Source organism: Gossypium arboreum, chromosome 13, assembly GCF_025698485.1.
Source record: "Gossypium arboreum isolate Shixiya-1 chromosome 13, ASM2569848v2, whole genome shotgun sequence".
NCBI lineage: Eukaryota > Viridiplantae > Streptophyta > Magnoliopsida > Malvales > Malvaceae > Gossypium > Gossypium arboreum.
Window position 1 is genome coordinate 5,262,971 of NC_069082.1, and position 24,885 is coordinate 5,287,855.

The 24,885-nt window shown below is 36.8% G+C and overlaps 1 protein-coding gene across 1 annotated transcript; it reads left to right on the plus strand.

Annotated features, from left to right (window-relative positions):
- Positions 1 to 10,949: 10,949 nt before the first annotated feature.
- Positions 10,950 to 11,815, plus strand: LOC128286782 (uncharacterized). The gene is made up of 2 exons (XM_053024483.1): positions 10,950 to 11,005; positions 11,419 to 11,815. The coding sequence occupies exons 1-2, from the start codon at positions 10,950 to 10,952 to the stop codon at positions 11,813 to 11,815; spliced, it is 453 nt and encodes a 150-aa protein (XP_052880443.1).
- Positions 11,816 to 24,885: the final 13,070 nt, after the last annotated feature.

Below are 24,885 nucleotides of genomic sequence, written 5' to 3' on the forward strand. Positions count from 1 at the left end.
ATGGAAGATGATAATTCAACTAATTCGTCTGACATTTTGCTTGGAAGGCCGTTCCTAAGTACCGCAAGCGTAAAAATAGATGTTCGAAGTGGGACACTGACCATGGAGTTTGATGGCGAAATCGTGAAATTCAATGTTTACGAGGCCATGGGACATCCTAACTCGCTATTAAATATTTCTAGCATCGATATTTTAGATTGTTTAACTCAATCTTATTTCGAATATCATGACTTTGATGAGTTGAAAACTGTCCTTTACAGAAACATTGACATGGATGTTTTACATCATCTCGAAGAATTCGCAGTCATTGAAGATCCGTTGCAAGAAGTTGTCAATCACTTGGATACGCGACCTTTGTTGACAAACCGAGGTAACCAATTTGAACTATTACCTTCCTAAACTAAAATGTTGCCCTTGGTTTTGCATCCATCGACCTTGGAGCTTAAAGCATTACTGGCCCACCTTAAGTACGTCTTTTTGGGAGAGAAAGACACCTTACCGGTGATAGTGTCAAACAAGTTAACCAAAAACGAGGAGGAAAGTCTAGTTTGAGTTTTGAGAGATTATAAGGAAGCTATTGGTTGGACGATAGCCAACATAAAAGGGCTAAGTCCATCCACTTATATGCATAAAATTTCCATCGAAAGCAACACGAAACCAAAGAGAGATGCTCAAAGGCACCTCAATCCACCCATGATGGAGGTAGTAAAGAAGGAGGTCCAGAAATTGTTAGATGCTAAAATGATATACCCAATTTCTGACAGTGATTGGGTTAGCTCGGTTCATGTCGTGCCCAAGAAAACTAGCGTGACAGTGGTGAAAAACCCGTTAGGTGAGCTGGTCCCTACACGAGTCCAGAATGGATGGAGGGTTTGCATCGATTATAGAAAGTTGAATGCAGCTACCTGAAAAGACCATTTTCCACTCCCCTTCATTGATCAAATGCTCGAGCGATTAGCCGGTAAGTCCCATTATTGTTGTCTCGATGGGTACTCAGGATTTTTCCAGATTCCAGTGGCTCCGGAAGATCAAGACAAAATTACTTTCACGTGTCCCTTCGGAACATTTGTATATAGACAGATGTTATTTGGACTCTGCAATGCTCCGGCCACCTTCCAAAGATGCATGGTGAGCATATTCTCCGATTACGTCGAGAAAATCATTGAAGTCTTTATGGATGACTTCACGGTATACGGTCTTTTAACGAATGTCTCAATAATCTTGCTAAAATATTACAAAGATGCCTAGAATTTAATCTTGTTTTAAATTATGAGAAATACCATTTCATGGATGATAAATGATTAATTTTGGGTCATATTGTTTCCTCGAAAGGAATTGAGGTCGATAAGGCAAAAACGGATATTATTAACTCGTTACCTTACCCCTCATCAGTGAGAAAAGTTTGTTCGTTTCTTGGTCATGCAGGATTTTACAGACGATTCATGAAAGATTTCTCGAAAGTCGCGCGACCACTTTACAGTCTATTACAAAAGGATAAAGAATTTGAATTTGACCAGATTGTAAAGACGCATTTGATGTGCGGAAGCAGAAATTGGTCTCCGCTCCCATAGTGCAGCCACCAAATTGGAACTTCCCATTCGAAATCATGTGTGATGCGAGTGACCAAAGTGTGGGAGCTGTTCTTGGCCAAAGAATAGGGAAAGAGCCTCATGTTATCTACTATGCTTCGAAGACTTTGGATGCTGCCCAAAGCAATTACACAACCACCGAGAAAGAATTATTAGCTGTTGTGTTTGCTTTAGATAAATTTAGATCTTACCTATTGGGAACTAAGGTAATTATCTTTTCTGATCATACAGCTTTGAAATATTTAATAGGGAAGAAGGAAGCAAAACCATGACTGATCAGGTGGATTCTACTCCTACAAGAGTTCGATTTTGAAATCTAGGATAAAAAGTGAAGCGAAAACCTAGTAGCTGACCATCTTTGTAACGCCCCCACGCCCGAAACCATCACCGGAGTCAAGCTTGAGGTGTTACTAAACTTATCTTACCTTTTAAACAACTCTAAATCACTTATTTTAATTTTCGGAATAAACTATTTTTCTGCGTCATGGTTACTTAAAAATTCATTTCTCGAGTTTCAAAACTCGAAATTAAGATCCGTAAATTTTTCATAAAACTAGACTCATATATATATCTACTAATTTTTTTCTAGAATTTTTGACTCAGCCAATTAGTACAGTTTATTAGTTAAAGTTTCCCCTGTTTCAAAACTCGACTGCACTGACCTCTTCTTACTACGAACCATTTTTCTTCCTGTACAAAATTCATATGACTAATTAGTTTGTTTCTATCAAAACTAGATTCAACAAGAATTCTAACCATATAAATTATACCTTCTAATTAGTTTTGTACAATTTATGGTGAATTTCCAAAGTTGAAACAGGGGATCCAGAAATCGCTCTGACCCTGTTTCACTAAAACTCAGATATATCATAAAATATAATACTTTTACCTGTTTTACTTATTCCATAAGAAAATATACATAATAAGCTTTAATTTCATATATTATTCATCTTCAAACTATGTTTCTACAATTTTAGTGATTTTTCAAAGTTACATTATTTCTGTTACTTGAATCTGTTTTTAGGTTACTTTCACATTTTCATAATTTTCATGTGATAATCATCATTCAATCATACATATTAATAAACATGTATATCATCAGCTATTTTCTTAGCTAATCACTAGAAAGTATTTACACATCATTCATTATTCATATTATACCAAAAGTAGCTAAGTTTCTATACATGCCATACCCAAAACAAAACGTCTAGTTATACCGAGTTATTTCTTTGATAGTGTGATCGGCCTCCGACATTTCCTTCGATCCCGAGTGACTAGATAAGTACTATAAGAAGAAGAAAATAAAGAGATTAAGCACTAGGCTTAGTAAGCTTACAAGCAAATAAATCACAACATTCAACATAATGGATAATTATGCATAATATCATCTAACATCATAAATTTCTTTACTTCTCAATTTCTATCTTCTTCTTTATTCCCTTACCTTCTTTCTTACGACCTTTCCTTTTCATAAGTATAATCTACTTTTCCTTTGCTGTTAATTCACTGTAATTTAACTCGTATCCTGACCCGTTGAACCACTCGGAATACTAAGGATACTAGGGTCGTTCTGTCTATCAATATCTCGCCAATGCCATGTCTTTGACATGGACTTACATGAATTATTCTGTCTCCAATGCCATATATAATATGGACTTACATGGCTCAATCTGTCTCCAAAGCCATATTTCTAATATGGACTTACATGGCTCATTTCGTTCATCTGTCAACCCTAATATCCTAACATTCCTATGGTTCAACCGGGGCTTTCTAACACTTTTCCTCTGTCACTTCACCTTAAATTCGACTTTAAATATTTTCATAACATAAATATATAAATGCTGGAAATTGACAATAATAATGTAAAATAAAAGAATATTGCATTTATTTACTGTAAACTTACCTTGATACAAAATGTGACCAAACCTTACAATTTAGTCCTTTACTTTTTCTTTTCCTCGTTCTTCTTTGGATTCTTGATCTATAATATAAAATATTTCTACTCATTAGCATTTATTTGATTTCTATTTCACTTCACAATTTATGCTGTTCAAAATTCGAAATTGCACTTTTACCCCAAAATTTACAATTTTTACAATTTAGTCCCTACTCAATTCACCCATCAATTGAACTAATTTTTTCTAAATTAACACTTTTATTTTATCATTATAAACTATTTCACAGCCTTTGATATTCTGAATTTCAACACCAACATCTAATTCACAATTTTGCTCACAATTAGGTCCTAAATGCCATTTTCTATCAAAATGACTTAATAAAACAACCTTAATATGAAATTAGAACTTCAATTTCATAATAATTCATCATAAACTACCCTTAATCAGCCAGGGTAACTTCCAATTTCACCCACAAAATCAAAAACTAATGAATTAGATGATTGGACCTAATTGTAAAAGTCACAAAAACATAAAATTACTAAGAAATAGTAAAATTGAACTTACATGGTGCAAAATATGAAAAACCAGCATAGGAGACCTGCTACGGCATTTCGGCTGAGAAAGATGAAGAAATGTCTAGATTTTCGATTACATCATTTTTTAACTATTAACTTTTATGCTAATTCCAATTTTGTCCCTTGTTCACATTGTTTTCTTGCTTATTTCATACCCAAACCGTCCAGCCATTAACCTTTGGGTCTAATTGCTCTTTAAATCCATCTTTTAAATACTTAAGCTATTTACTCACAATTTAACAAATTTTGAGCTATTTTCGATTTAGTCCTTTTAATTAATTAGCTATCCAAACATCAAAATTTTCTAACGAAACTTTAATACTAACTCAATGACACTTCATAAATATTTATAAAAATATTTATAGCTCGATTTTCAAATTCGAGGTCTCGATACCTCGCTTTTTGACCCGTCGACCTAATAAATTATTTTAATTCACTAATTTCACCATTTCACAAATTCTTCTAAATTCTTACTTGACTCATAAATATTAAGTTACTATCTTGTTCAATCTTATTTGTCTGATTTAGTGATCTCAAATCACCATTTTTGACACCATGAAAATTAGGCCGTTACATTCTACCTCGAATTTGTGGTTTCGCAACCTTTGTTCCGTTTAGGCCCTATTTCGGGATGTTACATTTCTCCCCTTTAGGGATTTTCGTCCAAAATCTTACTGTGAAGAGATTTTGGTACTATTTTTGTATAGCCTCTTCAGTTCCCATGTAGCCTCGTCTACCCCATGTCTATTCCATAGTATTTTCACAAGTGCAATACTTTTGTTCCTTGATTGCTTTACCTCTCGAGCTAGAATCTTTACTGGGTTCTTCACAGTAAGTCATGTCTGGTTGAATCTCAACCTTTGTCTAAGAAATCACATGTGACGGATCTGAATGATAATGACGTAGCATAGACACATGAAATACATTTTGAATCTTCTCTAACTCAATCGGAAAGCTAACCAATATGCTAATGGTCCGACTCTCTCAATCACTTCAAACGGTCCAATAAAACATGGACTTAGTTTGCCTTTCTTGCCAAATCGAGAACTTTCTTCCACGGGATACTTTCAAAAAAACTTTGTCACCAACTTGATATTCGATCTCTTTTCTTTTAAATCGCATATGACTTCACCTCGTCAAGTCGCTTTTAAACAATTTCGATAACTTTCACTTTTCTTCTTCATTTTTTAACTAGATCAACCTCAGAATCCGGCTTTCTTTAAGCTCATCCAATATAAAGGTGTGCGACATTTACATCCATACAAAGCTTCATAAGGTGCCATCTTCAAACTCGATCGATAACTATTATTGTAGGCAAACTCTACTAATGGTAAATATTTTTCCCAAGCGCCTTGAAATTCAAAGACACAACATCTAAGCATATCTTCAAGTACTGAATAACTCTCTCGACCGACCGTCGGTTTGAGGGTGGAAAGTCAGACTAAAACTCAACTTTGTGCCCAAAGCCTTCGTAATTTCTTCCAAAACCGTGAAGTAAATCTTGGATCTCTGTCTAAAATGATCGATAATGGTACCTGTGTAGTTTGACTATCTCGACATATACAACTCGGCCAACTTGTCAAGTGAATAATCCATACTGAACCGGGATAAAATGAGTGACTTCGTTAACTTATCAATCACAACCTATATGCATCTTTCTTTCTCGGTGTAAACGGCAATCCTGTCACAAAATCTATAGTAACTCGATCCCATTTCCACTCGGGGACTAGCACAGCCGCAATAAACACGAAGGTACCGATGTTCGCCTTTACTGGCCGCCAGATCAAACATCTAAAACAAACTCAAATGTCCTTTTCATTCCTACCCACCAAGACATTTTTTTTTAAATCATTATACATCTTTATACTACCGGATGAATAGACAAAGAACTACTATGTGCTTCCTCAAAATCTTTCGAATAAGCTCATCATTCTTGGTATGCATACCTGTCTCGGAACATCAAACAACCGTCAGAACTGATCTGAAAATCTGACTCTACATCTGACTCGCACTGATCTCTTTTGGTTAACAACTCATTGTCATTTTTTTTTTGAGCTTCACAAATTTCTTCAAGAAACATCGGTTTAGCTCTCAACTCAGCTAAGATAAAACCATCATCTGATAAGGCTAGACTAGTGTTCAAAGCTCTTAATGCAAATAAAGATTTCCTACTCAAAGCATCAGCAACAACGTTTGCCTTACCTGGGTGATAATCCATCACTAGCTCATAATCTTTAATCAACTCTAACCATCTTCTTTGCCTCAAATTCAAATCTTTTTGAGTCATCAAATATTTCAAAATTTTGTGATCGGTGAATATGTGGCACTTCTCACCGCATACAAATGATGTCTCCAAATCTTGATTGCAAAAACAATGGCAGCTAGCTCTAAATCATGTGTCGATAGTTCTTCTCATGTGGCTTTAGTTGTCTAGAGGCATAAGCAATTACCTTCCTTCTCGCATAAGTACACAACCAAGTCCATTCATGGACGCATCATCATAAATCACAAACTCCTTACGGTTCTAGTTGCACTAAAACAGAGCTTTAGTCAACAATGCTTTTAGCTTGTCAAAACTCGTTGACACTTCTCATCCATTCAAACTTGACATCCTTTCGCAGCAATCTTGTCAGCGGGGTAGCTATCATGGAAAATCCCTCTACAAATCGCCTATAATATCCGGCAAGACCAAGAAAACTTCTAACTTTTGATACATTTCTAGGAGGCTTCCAATCAACAATGGCTGAAATCTTGCTCAGATCAACCTTAATACCTTCACCTGAAACAATATGTCCAAGAAAACCAACTTCTCGTAACCAGAACTCACTTTTATTGAACTTGACATACAACTGATTATCTTTCAGAATCTGTCAAACTATTCTCAAATGCTCTACATGCTCAGTCTCATCATGAGAATAAATCAAGATATCATCAATAAACAAAACTACAAACTTATCCAAGTACGGTCTGAAAATTCGGTTCATTAAGTCCATGAAAATGGCAGGAGCATTAGTCAAGTCAAATGGCATCACAAGGAACTCATAATGACCATACCTAGTCCGGAAAGCAGTCTTCAAGACATCTGACTCTTTAACTCACAACTGATAATATCCGGATCTCAAATCTATCTTGAAAAACACAGTAGCTCCCTTCAATTGATCAAATAGATCATCAATTCTAGGCAATGGATACTTGTTCTTTACTGTTACCTTGTTAAGTTGCCGATAATTTAAGCAGAATCTCATCGATCCGTCATATTACCTTGTTTCAATTCCAGGAATTCCTTTCTCTTCTGGTCAATAAACCTCGATGATGTACTTTTTACGAAATTCCTCCCGAAAGAAATCCCAAGTGACCCTCTCCTTTGGTACAACCGATACAAGTGTCTTCCACCAGAGTAGGTTGAGTCTCTAAGAAGTGATACTACACATTCCATACATTCCTTGGGTGTACAAGATAACTCATCAAAGACTCGATAGTATTTTCTAACCAAAATTTCGCTCTTTTCGCATCATCATCTTTTGTTGCTCGGAACTCTTCGCCTTGTTTCTGATTCTATCAACTGGTGGCTTTTCTCTTATCCTTTGCATTCGTGATTGGGGAGCTTGAGCTACATGGGTAGCCCGAGAATCATGAGGGGTGGAGGTCTAACTACCGGATTCGCATCGAACGAACTCGGCAAACAAATCATTCAAAGCTTGGAAGAGAGCTTCTCGAGTCACTCCTCCCGATTAAGCTATTCATGGCCTATTCTCGATGGCGCTACCCTTCTACGGAGCAGGCGCATTACTTTCTACATCATCATCACCAGCTCACTCGGGATCCATTACAATAAAACAAAATATTTAAAAATCGCCGAGTCGTCACTCTATCAAAATATAAGTATGGCATGTATAGCTAGACTTTTCTCACACTAGCTGTTCCGAGAACCGACTAAACCTGCTCGATACCAATAAATGTAACTCCCCACGCTGAAACCATCACCGGAGTCAAGCTTGAGGTGTTACTAAACTTATGTTACCTTTTAAACAACTCTAAATCACTTATTTTAATTTTCGGAATAAACTATTTTTCTGCGTCATGGTTACTTAAAAATTCATTTATCGAGTTTCAAAACTCGAAATTAAGATCCGTAAATTTTTCATGAAACTAGACTCATATATATATCTACTAATTTTTTTCTAGAATTTTTGACTCAGCCAATTAGTACAGTTTATTAGTTAAAGTTTCCACTGTTTCAAAACTCGACTGCACTGACCTCTTCTTACTACGAACCATTTTTCTTCCTGTACAAAATTCATATGACTAATTCGTTTGTTTCTATCAAAACTAGATTCAACAAGCATTATAACCATATAAATTATACCTTCTAATTAGTTTTTTACAATTTATGGTGAATTTCCAAAGTTGAAACAGGGGATCCAGAAATCGCTCTGACCCTATTTCACTAAAACTCAGATATATCATAAAATATAATACTTTTACCTATTTTGCTTATTCCATAAGAAAATATACATAATAAGCTTTAATTTCATATATTATTCATCTTCAAACTATGTTTCTACAATTTTTAGTGATTTTCAAAGTTACATCATTTCTGTTACTTAAATCTGTTTTTAGGTTACTTTCACATTTTTCATAATTTTCATGTGATAATCATCATTCAATCATACATATTAATAAACATGTATATCATCAGCTATTTTCTTAGCTAATCACTAGAAAGTATTTACACATCATTCATTATTCATATTATACCAAAAGTAGCTAAGTTTCTATACATGCCATACCCAAAACAAAACGTCTAGTTATACCGAGTTATTTCTTTGATAGTGTGATCGGCCTCCGACATTTCCTTCGATCCCGAGTGACTAGATAAGTACTATAAGAAGAAGAAAATAAAGAGATTAAGCACTAGGCTTAGTAAGCTTACAAGCAAATAAATCACAACATTCAACATAATGGATAATTATGCATAATATCATCTAACATCATAAATTTCTTTACTTCTCAATTTCTATCTTCTTCTTTATTCCCTTACCTTCTTTCTTACGACCTTTCCTTTTCATAAGTATAATCTACTTTTCCTTTGCTGTTAATTCACTGTAATTTAACTCGTATCCCGACTGTTGAACCACTCGAATACTAAGGATACTAGGGTCGTTCTGTCTATCAATATCGCCAATGCCATGTCTTTGACATGGACTTACATGAATTATTCTGTCTCCAATGCCATATATAATATGGACTTACATGGCTCAATCCTGTCTCCAAAGCCATATTTCTAATATGGACTTACATGGCTCATTAGATTCGTCTGTCAACCCTAATATCCTAACATTCCTAGGGTTCAACCGGGCTTTCTAACACTTTTCCTCTGTCACTTCACCTTAAATTCGACTTTAAATATTTTCATAACATAAATATATAAATGCTGGAAATTGACAATAATAATGTAAAATAAAAGAATATTACATTTATTTACTGTAAACTTACCTTGATACAAAATGTGACCAAACCTTACAATTTAGTCCTTTACTTTTTCTTTTCCTCGTTCTTCTTTGGATTCTTGATCTATAATATAAAATATTTCTACTCATTAGCATTTATTTGATTTCTATTTCACTTCACAATTTATGCTGTTCAAAATTTGAAATTGCACTTTTACCCCAAAATTTACAGCTTTTACAATTTAGTCCTGCTCAATTCACCCATCAATTGAACTAATTTTTCTAAATTAACACTTTTATTTTATCATTATAAACTATTTCACAGCCTTTGATATTCTGAATTTCAACACCAACATCTAATTCACAATTTTGCTCACAATTAGGTCCTAAATATCATTTTCTATCAAAATGACTTAATAAAACAACCTTAATATGAAATTAGAACTTCAATTTCATAATAATTCAACATAAAATACCCTTACTCAGCCAGGGTAACTTCCAATTTCACCCACCAAATCAAAAACTAATGAATTAGATGATTGGACCTAATTGTAAAAGTCACAAAAACATAAAAATTACTAAGAAATAGTAAAAATTGAACTTACATGGTGCAAAAATATGAAAAAACCAGCATAGGAGACCTGCTACGGCATTTCTGGCTGAGAAAGATGAAGAAATGTCTAGATTTTCAATTACATCATTTTTTTAACTATTAACTTTTATGCTAATTCCAATTTTGTCCCTTGTTCACATTGTTTTCTTACTTATTTCATACCCAAACCATCCAGCCATTAACCTTTGGGTCTAATTGCTCTTTAAATCCATCTTTTAAATACTTAAGCTATTTACTCACAATTTAACAAATTTTGAGCTATTTTCGATTTAGTCCTTTTAATTAATTAGCTATCCAAACATCAAAATTTTCTAACGAAACTTTAATACTAACTCAATGACACTTCATAAATATTTATAAAAATATTTATAGCTCGATTTTCAAATTCGAGGTCTCGATACCTCGTTTTTGACCCGTCTGACCTAATAAATTATTTTAATTCACTAATTTCACCATTTTACAAATTCTTCTAAATTCTTACTTGACTCATAAATATTAAGTTACTATCTTGTTCAATCTTATTTGTCTGATTTAGTGATCTCAAATCACCATTTTTGACACCACTGAAAATTAGGCCGTTACATTCTACCTCGAATTTGTGGTTTCGCAACCACTGTTCCGTTTAGGCCCTATTTCGGGATGTTAAAATCTGAGTCGATTACCGATTCCAGTAGACGACACACCATTGAAGCACAACTTCCCAGATGAAAACCTGTTTTCAGAAAATGTAGTTCATCCTTGGTATGCAGACATAGTAAATTACCTCATCATAGGTACTGTTCCTTCAGATTTACCAAGGTCAAAAAAAGATAAGATAAGAAAGGATGCGCGATATTACATTTGGGACGATCCTTACCATTGGAATCATTGCTCGGATCAGGTAATACGAAAGTGTGTAGCAGAAACAGAGGTACAGTCTATCTTAACTTTTTGTCATTCTTATGCATACGGAGGACACTTTGGACCTAAACGCACCGCACACAAAATTCTCGAATGTGGATTATTTTGGTCAAACATATTTCGTGATGCCTCTTTATTCTGCAAAACTTGTGAAAAATGCCAAAGAGTTGGCAACCTTAGTCGTCGAAATGAGATGCCTCTTACTCCTATTCATATTTATGAAATTTTCGATATGTGGGGCATCGACTTTATGGGTCCCTTTATTTCTTCTTTCGGTAATTTTTATATACTCTTAGCTGTTGATTATGTCTTTAAGTGGATAGAGGCGAAGGCCACTGGTAATGATAATGCTAAGACCGTAGTTGACTTTCTTAAAAGTTTTATTTTTTCCAGGTATGGCACTCCACGAGCATTAATCAGTGATAGAGGGACTCATTTTTGCAATAAGCTCGTAAGTGCACTTATGGAGAAATATAGAGTGACTCAACGAATTGCCACTACTTACCATCCACAAACAAACGGGCAAGCCGAAGTGTCAAATCGAGAGATCAAGTCTATTCTGGAAAAGACGGTTAAACCTAACAAGAAGGATTCGAGTTTAAGACTGAATGACGCACTTTGGGCTTATAGGACAGCTTACAAGAGACCAATAGGCATGTCACCTTTCCGAATCGTTTTTGGTAAACCGTGCCATCTTCCGGTCGAGTTAGAGCACAAGGCTTTTTGGGCAGTTATGCAGTGTAATATGGAAGTGGAATTCGCGGGAAAATCCCGAAAATTAGATATCTAGGAACTAGAGGAAATCAGGAACGATGCGTATGAAAATGCTCGAGTTTATAAAGAAAGACGAAGGCATTTCATGACAAGTTCATCACTAGGAAGCAGTTCTCAATAGGACAAAAAGTTCTCCTATACGATTCCACCTTAAAAATCTTCGCTGGTAAGCTTCGATCCAAATGGATAGGACCGTTTATTATTACTAATTTATTTTCAAATGGTGCAGTGGAAATTTAAAGTGAAAAGACACGAAAGCGCTTTACAGTGAATGGTCAACGACTAAAACCCTTTTTCGAGAATTTTCAAACACAGTCAGTTGAAAAGATTGTTCTCGATGAGCCAAAAGTTTGAATAACAGGTCGTCGAGCTAACGACATTAAACAAAAGCGCTTTTTGGGAGGCAACCTAAATTTATTTTCATTTATTTTCATTTATATAATTTTTAGTTTAAGTAAATTAGGATGTAAATAAATAAATTAATTCTTATTTAACTTAGTCAATTTGATGTTTTCAGGAACACTATGGGAGTCATTAATTTTCAAAAGACGAGTAATGAAGGTGGCGTGGGCACGACTTACTAATTTGGTGATAGTAAAAAAAAAAAACCAACATCCACTAAAATTCCTACCCAAACCCATTTACCCACATACCAAAATTCCCAAAACCTAAAAACCCAATTACCCACCAAAACTCAAACCCAACACCCATCCATAAAATTCCTAACCAACCCAATTAACTTACCATACCCAATACCCACATAAACCCAAACCCAAAATCAACCCAAGACCCACCAACCAACCCACCACCCTTAAACCCAATTAAATCAACCTACCTAAATAAACCAATAACACCCAATACCAACACCTAACCCAATTACCCCACCCAACCTAAAATAACCCAAATAAAAAATAAACAAAAATAAAAAGAAAATTAAAACACCCAAAAATCCCTAATTTCCCAATTTCTTCTCCATTTTCTTCATCTTCTCTAACAACAAAACCCAACCCTTCAACTCCTCCCAAACCGCCGCTGTTGCACTCCTCATCGCCGACCACCGCCATCGCACCCCTTAGCCGACCCCACCCCACGCCTTCGCCGACTTTGCTCCGTGCCACCGTCGACGAACCGCGCCCAAAGCCGTACCTCTATTTTTTTCTTTTTTTTTCTCTTCCTCTTGCCACCACCGTCCAACGCTCTTCCCACCGTCAAACAGTAACCTCTCACCTGTGACGCAGTATCTTCGTCAAACAGAGCCTCCCACCGTAAACCACCGCTCCCTTTTTCCTAACCCCCATTTTCTTTAATTTTATCCTCTCCCTTTGAAACACTAAAACCCCCAACCACCACATTAACTGACACCAACGATCAAAAAGTCTGCCAAAAATCGCACTAAATGCCGTCACTGTCGCCGTGCGTCGCAGCAACCCGTCACCGCCGAAACCGTCTAAAACACCTATTTTTGACGCTACGACCGAGACCATGGTTCGAACTCAAAACTAAGCAGTAGAAAACTTCCCGGTTTCACTCAATCGGAGTCGGTACCAATTCTCCGCTCCTCCTATCATCAATATCGACGATGATAAACTTCCTCCACCGCCTCCTAGACGAACAGCCCCACCAACGAGAGCACGACGCCAGCAACGTTTGACTCCGGTCAAACCAGAGTATTCAGACAGTAGCCTCGATAGTCCCGAGAGATTAACCCTTAACCCTCCATCTAATCTACCTTTACTGACATATCATGCAGGTAACTCGAACGAAGCTCAGACATTTCACGACCACGTTGAGGCTCCTTCGACCACGAATGCATGTGTCAATCAATGCCAAACACGATCGTCCACCACTCGAATTCATCGACAATAGACACGTGAACCAACGACACCGCCGGACAGTAGTACTGATGCTCTGAAACTTCAAGTCCACCCCCTCACCCGACGCATATGTTCGACCAGCATGAAATAGCCAACATAATGGACGAGGTCGTGCTAACACCATTCCCACCGAAGGAGGATTACGAGGGTTTTTAGATTTTTTTACCCCAAAGCATCGCACATAATACGATGACATTCGACAACGCACACTCCCGGTCTGTAAGCAAATTGATTTCACCACTCTTAATATGCTAAATATTCATGATACTGTGACTACTTATTTTGATGTTATTGGTTGGAGCTCTTTTGCAAACATATCCTGTGATGCATATTATGAGCTGATATATGAGTTTTACACCACATTTAGCTTCAATGTTAGTGCATTACAGACTATTGAAATGCAAAACAATATCTATTTTTGTCTGCTTGGAAAGGACTTTCAAATGTCGATATCTGATTTTAATATTGCCATGGGTTTCATTGACCCTGATAATATTCAATCCGACTCCTATCATACTGCTTTGTTAGACATTCCGAGTGACTTTAATGCTTAAGATGCCTACCGTGTGTTAACCAATTCTAATCAACTTTATAATCTGAAAACCACAAAAGACTTATTGGTGCATGAACATGCTTTAAGATATATTCATCGATTTTTGGCATTTAGTTTTTCGGGACGAAACGATTCATCCGCAGTTTTAACGAGAACTGAATTATTTTTCTTGTAGTGCATGTATTCCGGTTATAAAGTTAATTTAGGATATTGGTTTGCAAAAAAATTTCATGCTGTTTTGCGTTGTAATTGTCCTTTAATACTTGGGTCGTATATCACGAACTTAACCTCTATACTTTTTCCCTCTGAAATCGATTTCTCCTCTTTGACATGTGCATATCATATGGACAGCCTAGATAAATATTGTTTGGATTCTATGGGTTTGCTTGCCGACACCCCTATTGCGTGTTATTTTGTTCCTTCAGGTACACGGACTACAGGTGGGAATATGGTTTTTCGCTAATGCCCACATTTCGCTACTCGAGAACAAGAGGAACAAACTCCAACTATAGAGGCCCGTTTAAGCTGAATCGAGGCTCGACTTAGAACGATGGAAACCCAAGTCTCCACAATCCTCGACATCCTGTAGAATCGTTACCCTTAACACCAACTACATCATTAACATATATGGGGAGTACTCTTAACTTTTTCTTTTTGTTTGGGCTGCTGCCTTTTATTTCATATAATCTATGCTTGAGGACAATCATTGATTAAGTAGGAGGGATGGATGGTAAACATGCATGATTTTTGCTCTTTTGCATGTGTTAAATCTTGCTTAAGTTCATTTGACAATTTATTTAAACATTGAGCCTTTAATCTCATACTCACTTAATTTGGACAATTGGGCAAAGTTTGAATTAAAATGTTCAAGTATATAGGTTAGTCAACACTTGTGTCTTAAAATTGATATATGTAGCTAGATTTTTTTTTTTATAAATTACTTGTTTGGAAAATTATATTTGCTTGTGCCTTAATAAATAAGTGAATAAATTAAGGTTCAAGTTATGAGTGAAGCTTCGAAAATGTGACCGGATTGAGTAACCGGGGTAAAGTGCTTAGGTTGTCATCTTATCTCGCATAAAAAGGTTCGAGTAACAAGTCGATAACTTATAAACATTCCGCTAACTGAGCTTTCAAAAAAAAAAAGGAAAAAAAAAGAAATAATATATAATAAATAAATAAATTTAAGACGGTTTGAACTGAATAACTGGGATAGGGTGCTTGGGTTGTCATCCTAGTTCGCGTAAAAAGGTTTGACCTCGTCAATAATTTTATTTCTCTAATGCATAGTTAATTAAATAATGCCTTGCAATTTATTGGATTCAAACTCAATTCAATAAAATTATTTAGTTCACATATTTCTATTTTATGACACTTGTTGGTCAAACTTTATATCTTGAGTATTTATTTATTTTTGCTTCAGTTGTTTACATTGATTATGTATGCGGAAAAGATGCTCGATTTTTAATAAATTGTAGAATAAATTTAATATTTGAAAGAACAACATGCTTGAGGGCAAGCATGAGCCAAGTAGGGGGATTTGATAAACACATTAATTTACATAATTCTTGTCTCTAAATTGGTTTATTTTTCAATTAATCCCTGCTTAATTGGTGTTTTTTTATGATTTAATATTGTCAGGGATGCAATTGGTCAAAAACGAGCAAAAATGGACCAAATTGAAAGACAAATCGTTGAGTTGGGACCAAATCATAAAGATGGGAAGGCCAAGGATTTAACATCAATTTTGACTTTGTAAAAATCTAAAAATAGAAGATAATATTTTATTTTATTATTTATTATTTATTATTATTATTTATTTTATTAATTTAGCTTTAGCATATTTTTAGTAAACCCTATGAATATAAATAGGGGCTTTTAGTTCTTAGGAAAATCATCTCTTAATTTGTATTCCTTCTTCTATTAGGAATAGAATTACTCTCTCTCTCTCTTGTATTTCCTTTTCCAATTTGGATTTGGAATATCATTTCTTTTCTCTTCAATTTGACGTTGCATTTTGTAGTTTTGTCTCCAATTTTTGTTCCTTTTCCAAAATTGGTTCAATTGCTCTCCAAGTCCCCTTTCCTTTCCAAAATTCCATCATCCTTCCCACAAGACCAAATCACAATCCACAAAATTCAAGCATGATTAAATTCATGCCACACTAAACCCCTTTCAGCTTTAAGCCGGTGTTAACCCCGTAAAAAAACCCGTGAGTTACGAACCCGAGCTATTTAACTCCCAACTTTCGATATTTATTATTTCTCCGGATTAAGAGTATGATTTCGTCAACTCACAAAGTCAAGACAACACTAAGTCCAAAAAGACGTCGTTTGAGTTAGTGTGGCTAGACGTACAGTTGGAATTCCGAAAGGATCGATTGTCTAATTGGTCTTCCGTGAACATATTGGCGTGCCAAGTGGGGATTACTGTTTGGTTTTGTCAAGGGAAGTAGTAATTGGATTTAAATGTCCCAACGTTCGAGGGCATTGGTTCGAGCTAGGCTCTTCTAGAACGCAAAGCTGCCAGAGTTCTAAATCACGAACGTTTCGTAGGTTATTCGATCGGTAAGGGTTAGTTATAGGACGTTCCATAACTAATTTACACAAGGAAGAATTGGTGTCCGAGGCATCATTGGTAGCTATAACTAGCTTATCGGAAAAGAGGAGTTCACCTAATTTCGAGGATTATGTCAAAGACGAAAAAACCCTTGCTTAAGGCTGAGCTAAGTTTAATTGATTTTTCTTCAGATTACTTCGTTGTTTTTTTTTTATTATTTTATCTTTTATTTTTTACATTTTTTTTGTGTTTATTTCAGGTTTCATATTTTATCCCCCCAAACATCGCAGGCACGACAACTGCCCAGACATAAATCTGGTCAAGGGATAAACAATTTTCAGTAAACCAGTCTCTGTGGGATCGATCCTACTCCTTTTATTGCTTTAATTTGCAAATTAGGTGTAGGTTTATATTAGTGGAATCGACAGCCATCAGAGTGGTAAGAGAGTTGGTGCGTTGGAGGTCTTGTGTTCAAATCCCTGCACGAGCGAGGGTATTAAGTTTTGCTCAGTTGACTTAAAGAGTCTCGGTTGAGTTGGGATTTTGAGAAGTGGGTGTTAGTGAGAGAGAGGGGAGTAATTTGAGGGATATGGGATAATTGTTAGTTAATTTTCATTTTGTTTTTGTTCTTTTCAAATTCCCCAAAACTCTTTCAGTATTTGATGTCAGTTTTTCCCTCTTCTCTGTCGATTTTTCCTTGCCTCTTTTCCTTCTTTTTGATTTACTAAAATTACCTTCGTTTTATTCAACGTTTGATTGTGTTCGTTCGGTACGTAACTATTTTGCTATTACCTTTTTATTTTATGGTTAGTCTTCTAAAACGGGTTGTTTGGTTCTTCGTTTAGCGGTATGTTGAGATTCTGTTGATTCTTCTGCAACGATTTAAGCGTTAAGGGTTTTGTTCCATTACCGATAAGTATACGGATACATTGTTGGATGTAGTGAGTTTTTGTTGTAGTATAGTTCCATTAAGTTTTCGAAGGTGATATTGAAATGGGGGATTTAGATACATTGTTTTTAGGTTTCAGGAGGCTTAGGAGTAGTTTTGCATCAAATCGATAACAGGTGTGTACCCGAAATGCAAAAAAATAATATTCGACGAAAGTCGAAAAACCTCACTGTTGACGCTACACAACCGTGTGATAGGCCGTGTATTACGACACGAGCGTGTGATCGACGAAGGCCAGATCGTGCGTAAGACACGACTGTGTGATGGCCAAAGTGTGGCCGTGTGAGCCACACGGGCTAAGCCAAATAGGGCGTGTGGGCCATACAGACATGTGGTATCTGGGTCAGGCCGTGTGATCTACACGGGCAAGGCTAATTTGGGCGTGTAGGCTACACGGGCCTGTGGGCCCACATAGGTGTGTGCCCCCATTTATCTAAATTTTTTCCTATGGTTGCACGGGTCATCCCAAATGACTGTGGGCTTACAGTAGGGTCGATAAGGGCTAATTAAACCCTAAACTATATAAACTATATGTTTGATATTTTGATCTGATTAGGATTCTGATGCATGTCTACTTGTACTATTATCTGCTATCTGTAAACGATCATAAGCATGAGCGTATGTCAGATTATTTTTCTATACTTGTATATTTTTGTATCTGATATTAGGGTTAGGATGATGTATATCGGAGGAAGTCTTCTAAAAGGCAATTTACGTCTATTATCTAGTAGCATGGCTGTATTATATCTGTTATGTTCCGTATTGGTAAAATATGGTGTGTAGGGATGGGTGGGTGTTTTAAACCCCACATGGTGTGTAGGGATGATCGGAGATGGTATGTAGAGGATGGGGTAGGATTCTGATTCTGATTTGTGTATTTGTATCTGTAATGGGCTTAGGCCCGAATCTTAATATGACCGATTCTATTTTACTGTATGTGTATGCATGCTTAACTCTATGGGGTTACACACTGAGTTTACATAAACTCACTCTTTTCTATTTGATCTGTATAGGTAATCCATAGAGTTAGGCAAATCGGTGTAGCGGGGGACTCGATAGTGACCACCGGGTGTTTTAGCTTTAGCTGGATCAGTCGTCGTGTTCTTCATCGACGACATTCTGGTTTACTCTAATACTGAGATTGAGCATGATAAGTATCTTATAGTTGTGCTTCAAATTCTGTGTGAGAAGAAGCTTTACGCTAAGTTAAGCAAGTGTGAGTTTTGGTTGCGTAAAGTAATTTTTCTAGGGCATGTGGTATCTACTGAGGGGATTCGTGTAGATCTGAGGAAGATTAAGGCTGTACTGGATTGGAAACAGCCTAATAATGTGTCTAAGATCCGCAACTTTCTGGGTTTTGTGGGTTATTATCGTCGATTTGTTAAGGGTTCTCTCTGATTGCAGCTCCCTTGACTAAGCTTCTGCGTAAAGATGTACTATTTTTCTAGACTAATGCACAACAATCGAGCTTTAAGAAGCTTAAGTCTATTTTGAATCAGGCTCTTGTTCTGATATAGCCTGAATCCGGTAAGGAGTTTGTGGTTTACAGTGATGCATCGCAAGTCAGTTTGGGGTGTGTTCTGACGCAGGATAGTGAAGTTATGGCTTATGCTTCTCGGCAGCTTAAGACACATGAGGGAAACTATCCGACGCATGATTTGGAGTTGGCTGCGGTAGTCTTTGCGTTAAAAATCTGGAGGCATTATCTGTATGGTGAGAGGTGTATTATTTATACTGATCACAAGAGCCTTAAGTATCTCTTTACTCAGAAAGAGTTGAACCTTAGGCAGTGGGGATGGATTGAGCTACTTAAAGATTATGATTGCACCATAGAGTATCACCCTGGTAAAGCCAATGTAGTGGCAGATGCGCTAAGCTGAAGAGCGATGTCTTATTTGAGGGAGATATTTGCTCGCTTTAGTCTGTTTGAGGATGGGAGTCTATTAGCTGAGTTGCAAGTTAAGCCAACTTGGATTGATCAGATTCAGGATAAGCAGTTAGGGGATGAATCTCTGAGCTTGCGGTTTTAACAGATTGAGAGTGGTACTTCTGCCGATTTTAAGTTAAACAATGATGGTATGTTGTGTTTTCAAGGACAAATCTGTGTGCCAAATGATTCTGATCTGAGGCAGTCTATTCTGAGAGAGGCGCATAGTTGCCCTTATGCTATGCATCCTGGCGATAATAAGATGTATCACGATCTTCGTGAGTTGTACTGGTGGCTGGGTTTGAAACAAGAAGTTACTAATTTCATTGCTCATTGTTTGACTTGTCAGCAAGTTAAGGCTAAGCATCAGTTGCCTTCGGGTTTGTTGCAGTCAGTTAAGATTCCTTTGTGGAAATGGGAGCGAGTGGCGATAGGCTTCGTTAGTTGGTTGCCCTTAACATCCACTAAAAAGGATTCTGTTTGGGTTGTCATGGATCGATTGACCAAGTCTACTCACTTCATTCCTATTCGGACAGACTACTCTCTATAGAAATTGGTGAAGCTCTATATCTCTGAGATTGTAAGACTGCATGGGGTTCCGGTGTCGATTATTTCTAATAGAGATCCTCGTTTTACTTCTTGGTTCTGGAAGAAAATTACACAAGGCTCTGGGTTCAAGATTAGACTTCAGTACTACGTTTCATCCTCAGACCGATGGTCAATCTGAGAGGATGATTTAGATACTGGAGGATATGCTTCGGAGTTGTGTGATAGATTTCTGAGGTATTTGGGAGGATTACTTGCTAATAGCCGAGTTCACCTACAATAACAGCTTTCAGTCTAGCATTCAGATGGCACATTACAAGGCTCTGTATGGTCGTTAGTGTTGTACTCCGTTTTGTTGGACTAAGTTGGGTGAACAACGGGTATTGGGTCCTGAGTTGGTTTCTGAGATTGAGGATAAGGTACGACTGATTTGGGATCGTCTGAAAGTGACTTCTAATAGATAAAAATCATATGCGAATCTAAAGAGACGTGATATTGAGTATGATGTAGGAGATTTCGTCTTTCTTAATGTCTCTCCATGGAAGAAGGTTCTGAGGTTCGGTCATAAGGGCAAGCTGAGCCCCAAGTTTATTAGACTGTATTTGATTTTGAAGCGTATTAGACTTGTTGCTTATCAGTTAGAGCTACCTCTAGAATTAAACCGAATCTACGATGTGTTTTACGTCTCGATGTTAAGGCGATACTGATCTGATCTATTTCATGTAGTCTCTATTGAGGAGATCGAGGTTAGACCGGACTTGATTTTTGAGAAGGAGCCGGTTCAGATTCTGGATCATGATATTAATGTTCTGAGAAGGAAGTTCATTTCCTTAATGAAGGTTCTGTGGTGAATTCATAGCACTGAGGAGGCCGCGCGGGAACTTGAAGACTCGATGCTTCAGTAGTATCTTCATCTATTCTGATCAGGTAAATTTTGAGGTCCGAAATTTCTTTTAGGGGGTGGAGTTGTAATGCCTCAAATAATATATTTCTATTTCTGCAATAATCTGACACAAATCTGTATCTGTTTCAGTGGTTAAGTGTTTTGGATATGTACGAGAAGTCTTGCGTTCAAGTCTTACCCTTAACAAATTTTATTATTTTTGGAATTAAGTCATATCATTGTTCGATGGTTTACATTTAATTTCCTGTAATTTCATATCAGAATGAGCCTACTGGTTCGAGTCGTAAGGGAGTTCGTGCATTGGAGGTCTTGTGTTTGAATCCATGCGTGCGTAGTTATTAAGTTTTTGCTCAGTTGACTTGGAGAGTCTCGGTTGAGTTGGGATTCTGAGAAGTGGGTGTCAGTGGGAGAGAGGGGAGTAATTTAAGGGATATAGGGATAATTGTTAGTTAATTTTTATTTATATTTGGCTTTTTCAAATTCCCTAAAACTCTTTCAACTTTTACGTATATTTTCCCCTCTTCTCTGCTGATTTTTCCTTACCTCTTTTCCTTCTTTTTGGTTTACCAAATTTCTTTCATTTTATTCAACGTTCGATTGAGCTCATTCGATAAGTAACTGTTTTGTCATTACCTTTTTGTTTCGTGGTTAGTCTTCTAAAAGGGGGTTGTTTGCTTTTTTATTTAGGGGAAGGTCGAGATTTTGTTGGTGCTCTTGCAGCGATTTAAGCATTAAGGGTTTCATTTTGTCACTGGTAAGTATACAGATACATTTTTGGATGTAGTGAGCTTCTATTGTAGTATAGTTCAATTAAGTTTTCGAAGGTGATACTGAAATAGGGCATTTGGATATGCTGTTTTTAGGTTTCAGGAGGCTTAGGAGTGGTTTCGCATCAAACCGATAACAAGTGTATACCCGAAACACAGAAAAATGAGATTAAAAAAAGTTGAAAAAACCCTTACTACCAATGCCACACGGCTGTATGATTGAGGAAAGCCAGGCCATGTGCAAGATACGACAGTGTGATGGTTAGAGTGTGGCCGTGTGAGCCACATGGGCTAAGCCAAATAGGGGTGTGGCCACATGGGCATGTGAGCCCACACGAGCATGCCACACGGAAGTGTGGTATCTAGGCTAGACCGTGTGATCCACACGGGTAAGGCCAATATAGGCGTGTGAGCCCACACGGGCAAACCACACAGGTATATGGGCCCATTTATTTAAATTTTTCTTTAGGGTTGCACGGGTTGTCCCAAACGACTGTGGGCATACTGTAGGGTCGATAAGGGTTAGTTAAACCCTAAACTGTATGAACTGTCTGTTTGATATTCTGATCTGATTAGGATTCTGATACATGTTTACTTATACATGTTTACTTGCACTATTATCTGCTATTTGTAAACGATCATAAGCATGTGCGCATGTTAGATTATTTTTTTGTACTTGTATATTCCTATATATGATATTGGGGTTGGGATGATGTATATTAGAGCAAGTGTTTTGGAAGACAATTTATGTCTATTATATGGAAGCATGGTTGCATTATATCTGTTATGTGCCGCATCGGTACTATATGGTGTGTAGAGATGAGTGAGTGTTTTAAACCCACATAGTTTGTAGGGATGGCCGGATATGGTGTGTAAAGGATGGGGGTAGGATTCTGATTCTGATTTGTGTATCTGTATCTGTAATGGGCTTAAACCCAAATTTGTATCTGACCGATTCTGTTTTACTATATGTGTGTGCATGCTTAACTCTGTGGGGTTACACACTGAGTTTACGTAAACTCACTCTTTTCTGTTTGATCTGTATAGGTAATCCATAGAGTTAAGCGGATCGGTACAGCGAGGGACTCGATGGTGACCACCTGTTACATACTATTTTCGATTTGGTTTTCTCTTTAAATTTTTTATTCTTTTCTGGGTATGTTTGAAAAATGTGGACTTTTCAGATTGTTGTTTTAGTTTGGGTTTGACTGCGTATTATGCTTTTAATGTTGCCAAACTTGACAAAAGCTCGGATTTTACCAAAAACAAAAGCTTCCTAAAAATATCAAATGATTTTTCCTAAACTTAACGATTTTATAAGCTTCCGCTAAAAAGAGGTACGTCTTAAGACATTTCGACTAATTAAATAAATGTTTTGGAATAAATATAAACAAATATGAGTTAAATAATTGAAATTGGTTTCTACCGAGATAACCCCATTTTCAAAATCCATTCCATGTGACATCGTCAGATTTGGCCATAGCATCTAGGTCAGGTTTGGGGTGTTACAATATTTATCCCTTAGGGCTTAAAATATTCACCATGGTAACTTTAGTTTAACTGGAGTATTTCATTAAGCCACCAAGGCTTCAAGTAGATGAGCTTCTCCATGTCTTCCACGAATCAAGCTAGTTTAATTGGGTCAAATGAGCCCCATTTAATCAGTTGACCTCTATAGGCAGCTATGTGTGTATTCAACACGGACTTTGATCTGTGGCCCTTGACATTCTCTCCCAATTATTCTCACGATGCCCTCATCGCATCCTTGGAATGAGATTGGTTTGACTCGTCTTAGAGTCGTCTCATTTCCTCAGCTGATTCTCAGCTAGTTTCTATATCAAGTAGTTCTGACCCTCGAAACATTTACCTTGACTTATTTCTTCTTCATCTTCTAACTTGAATTGTTTTTCTCTTTTGTATATCTCGTTCAAATGATTTCATCGCTCTTACTCAACCCATTGTGACTTGCCTCGATTGAGATACCTTTGATCCTTGCAAATAGGCTTCGACACACCTATATTAAATACCGGGTTAACCTTGAGTATTACTGCTAACTTTGGTTTGTAAGCCCTTCAGCTTACCCGTTTCAGAACTTTGAAATGGCTCTTATGTCTTTACTAAGCCAACGATAAGTCATAATGTAAAACACTAGATAAGTGTTTGAGATATACCTCACTCATAACATTTACTCTATTTAGTTGCCCAATTTGCATTACTACTCTTTCCACAAAGTCTGATGCACAACCCACCACTCTCATAGGTGGTAGGTCATATCAATTTTTTGCACCTCTTGTATTTCTGAAGGGGTCTTCATAGCACTCCGATATACCAAGTTAACATTCCCACTACATGAAACATTCTTGGCTAGTTGGATTGCCAAAAATACCTTGGTTTCAGCCCTCATGTATCGACTCACCTGTACAACGTATTGTTACTACCGAGTATTCAAGATACATATATAATCAGAAAAAATAACCAATAGAGCATTAATATTTCCAAGGAAATTCAAGCCAAGAACAAATTCATAATCATTTAAATGAATTACCTCGAATTCTTCCTTGTTTTTCCACTGACTGATCTGTAGCTCAACTCCTTGTGCTACTCCCCAATTAGGGTCTCTTTGAAACTTACAGTCTTGATCTTCTTAGTCAATTTGCTAACTGAGATATCAAGTTTACCTACAGTTTTCTCCAATTATAAACAAGAGCACACCTCCTTCAATCTGTGATGTTGGTGTCCATAAATATCAACTCTTTCTACTTGCAATCCCACTTTGCTTTCGTAGAATTGAGTATCATTAATCCAAACTTTAAAGCCTCACTCTCTGGCTCTGCTTCTTCTTCCTTACTGATTACAAAAAGCTTAGATTGCTTTGGATAGTCTCGCATCCTATGCGTGCCACAATATAAGAAATATTTCATTGGCTTCTTTTCATTCTCTCCAACCCTCTTGGCTTCGACAGAATTCAAGATAAAACAAATAGTTATCGATGCTTTGTTCGGCTCAT

Bases quoted from the DNA above. Each gene is read 5' to 3' on its own strand.
- LOC128286782 (XM_053024483.1), top strand. From the start codon at position 10,950: ATGCGCGATATTACATTTGGGACGATCCTTACCATTGGAATCATTGCT. The intron at 11,006-11,418 runs GTAATACGAAAG...TATTTTTTCCAG, and splicing joins GGAATCATTGCTCGGATCAG to GTATGGCACTCCACGAGCAT.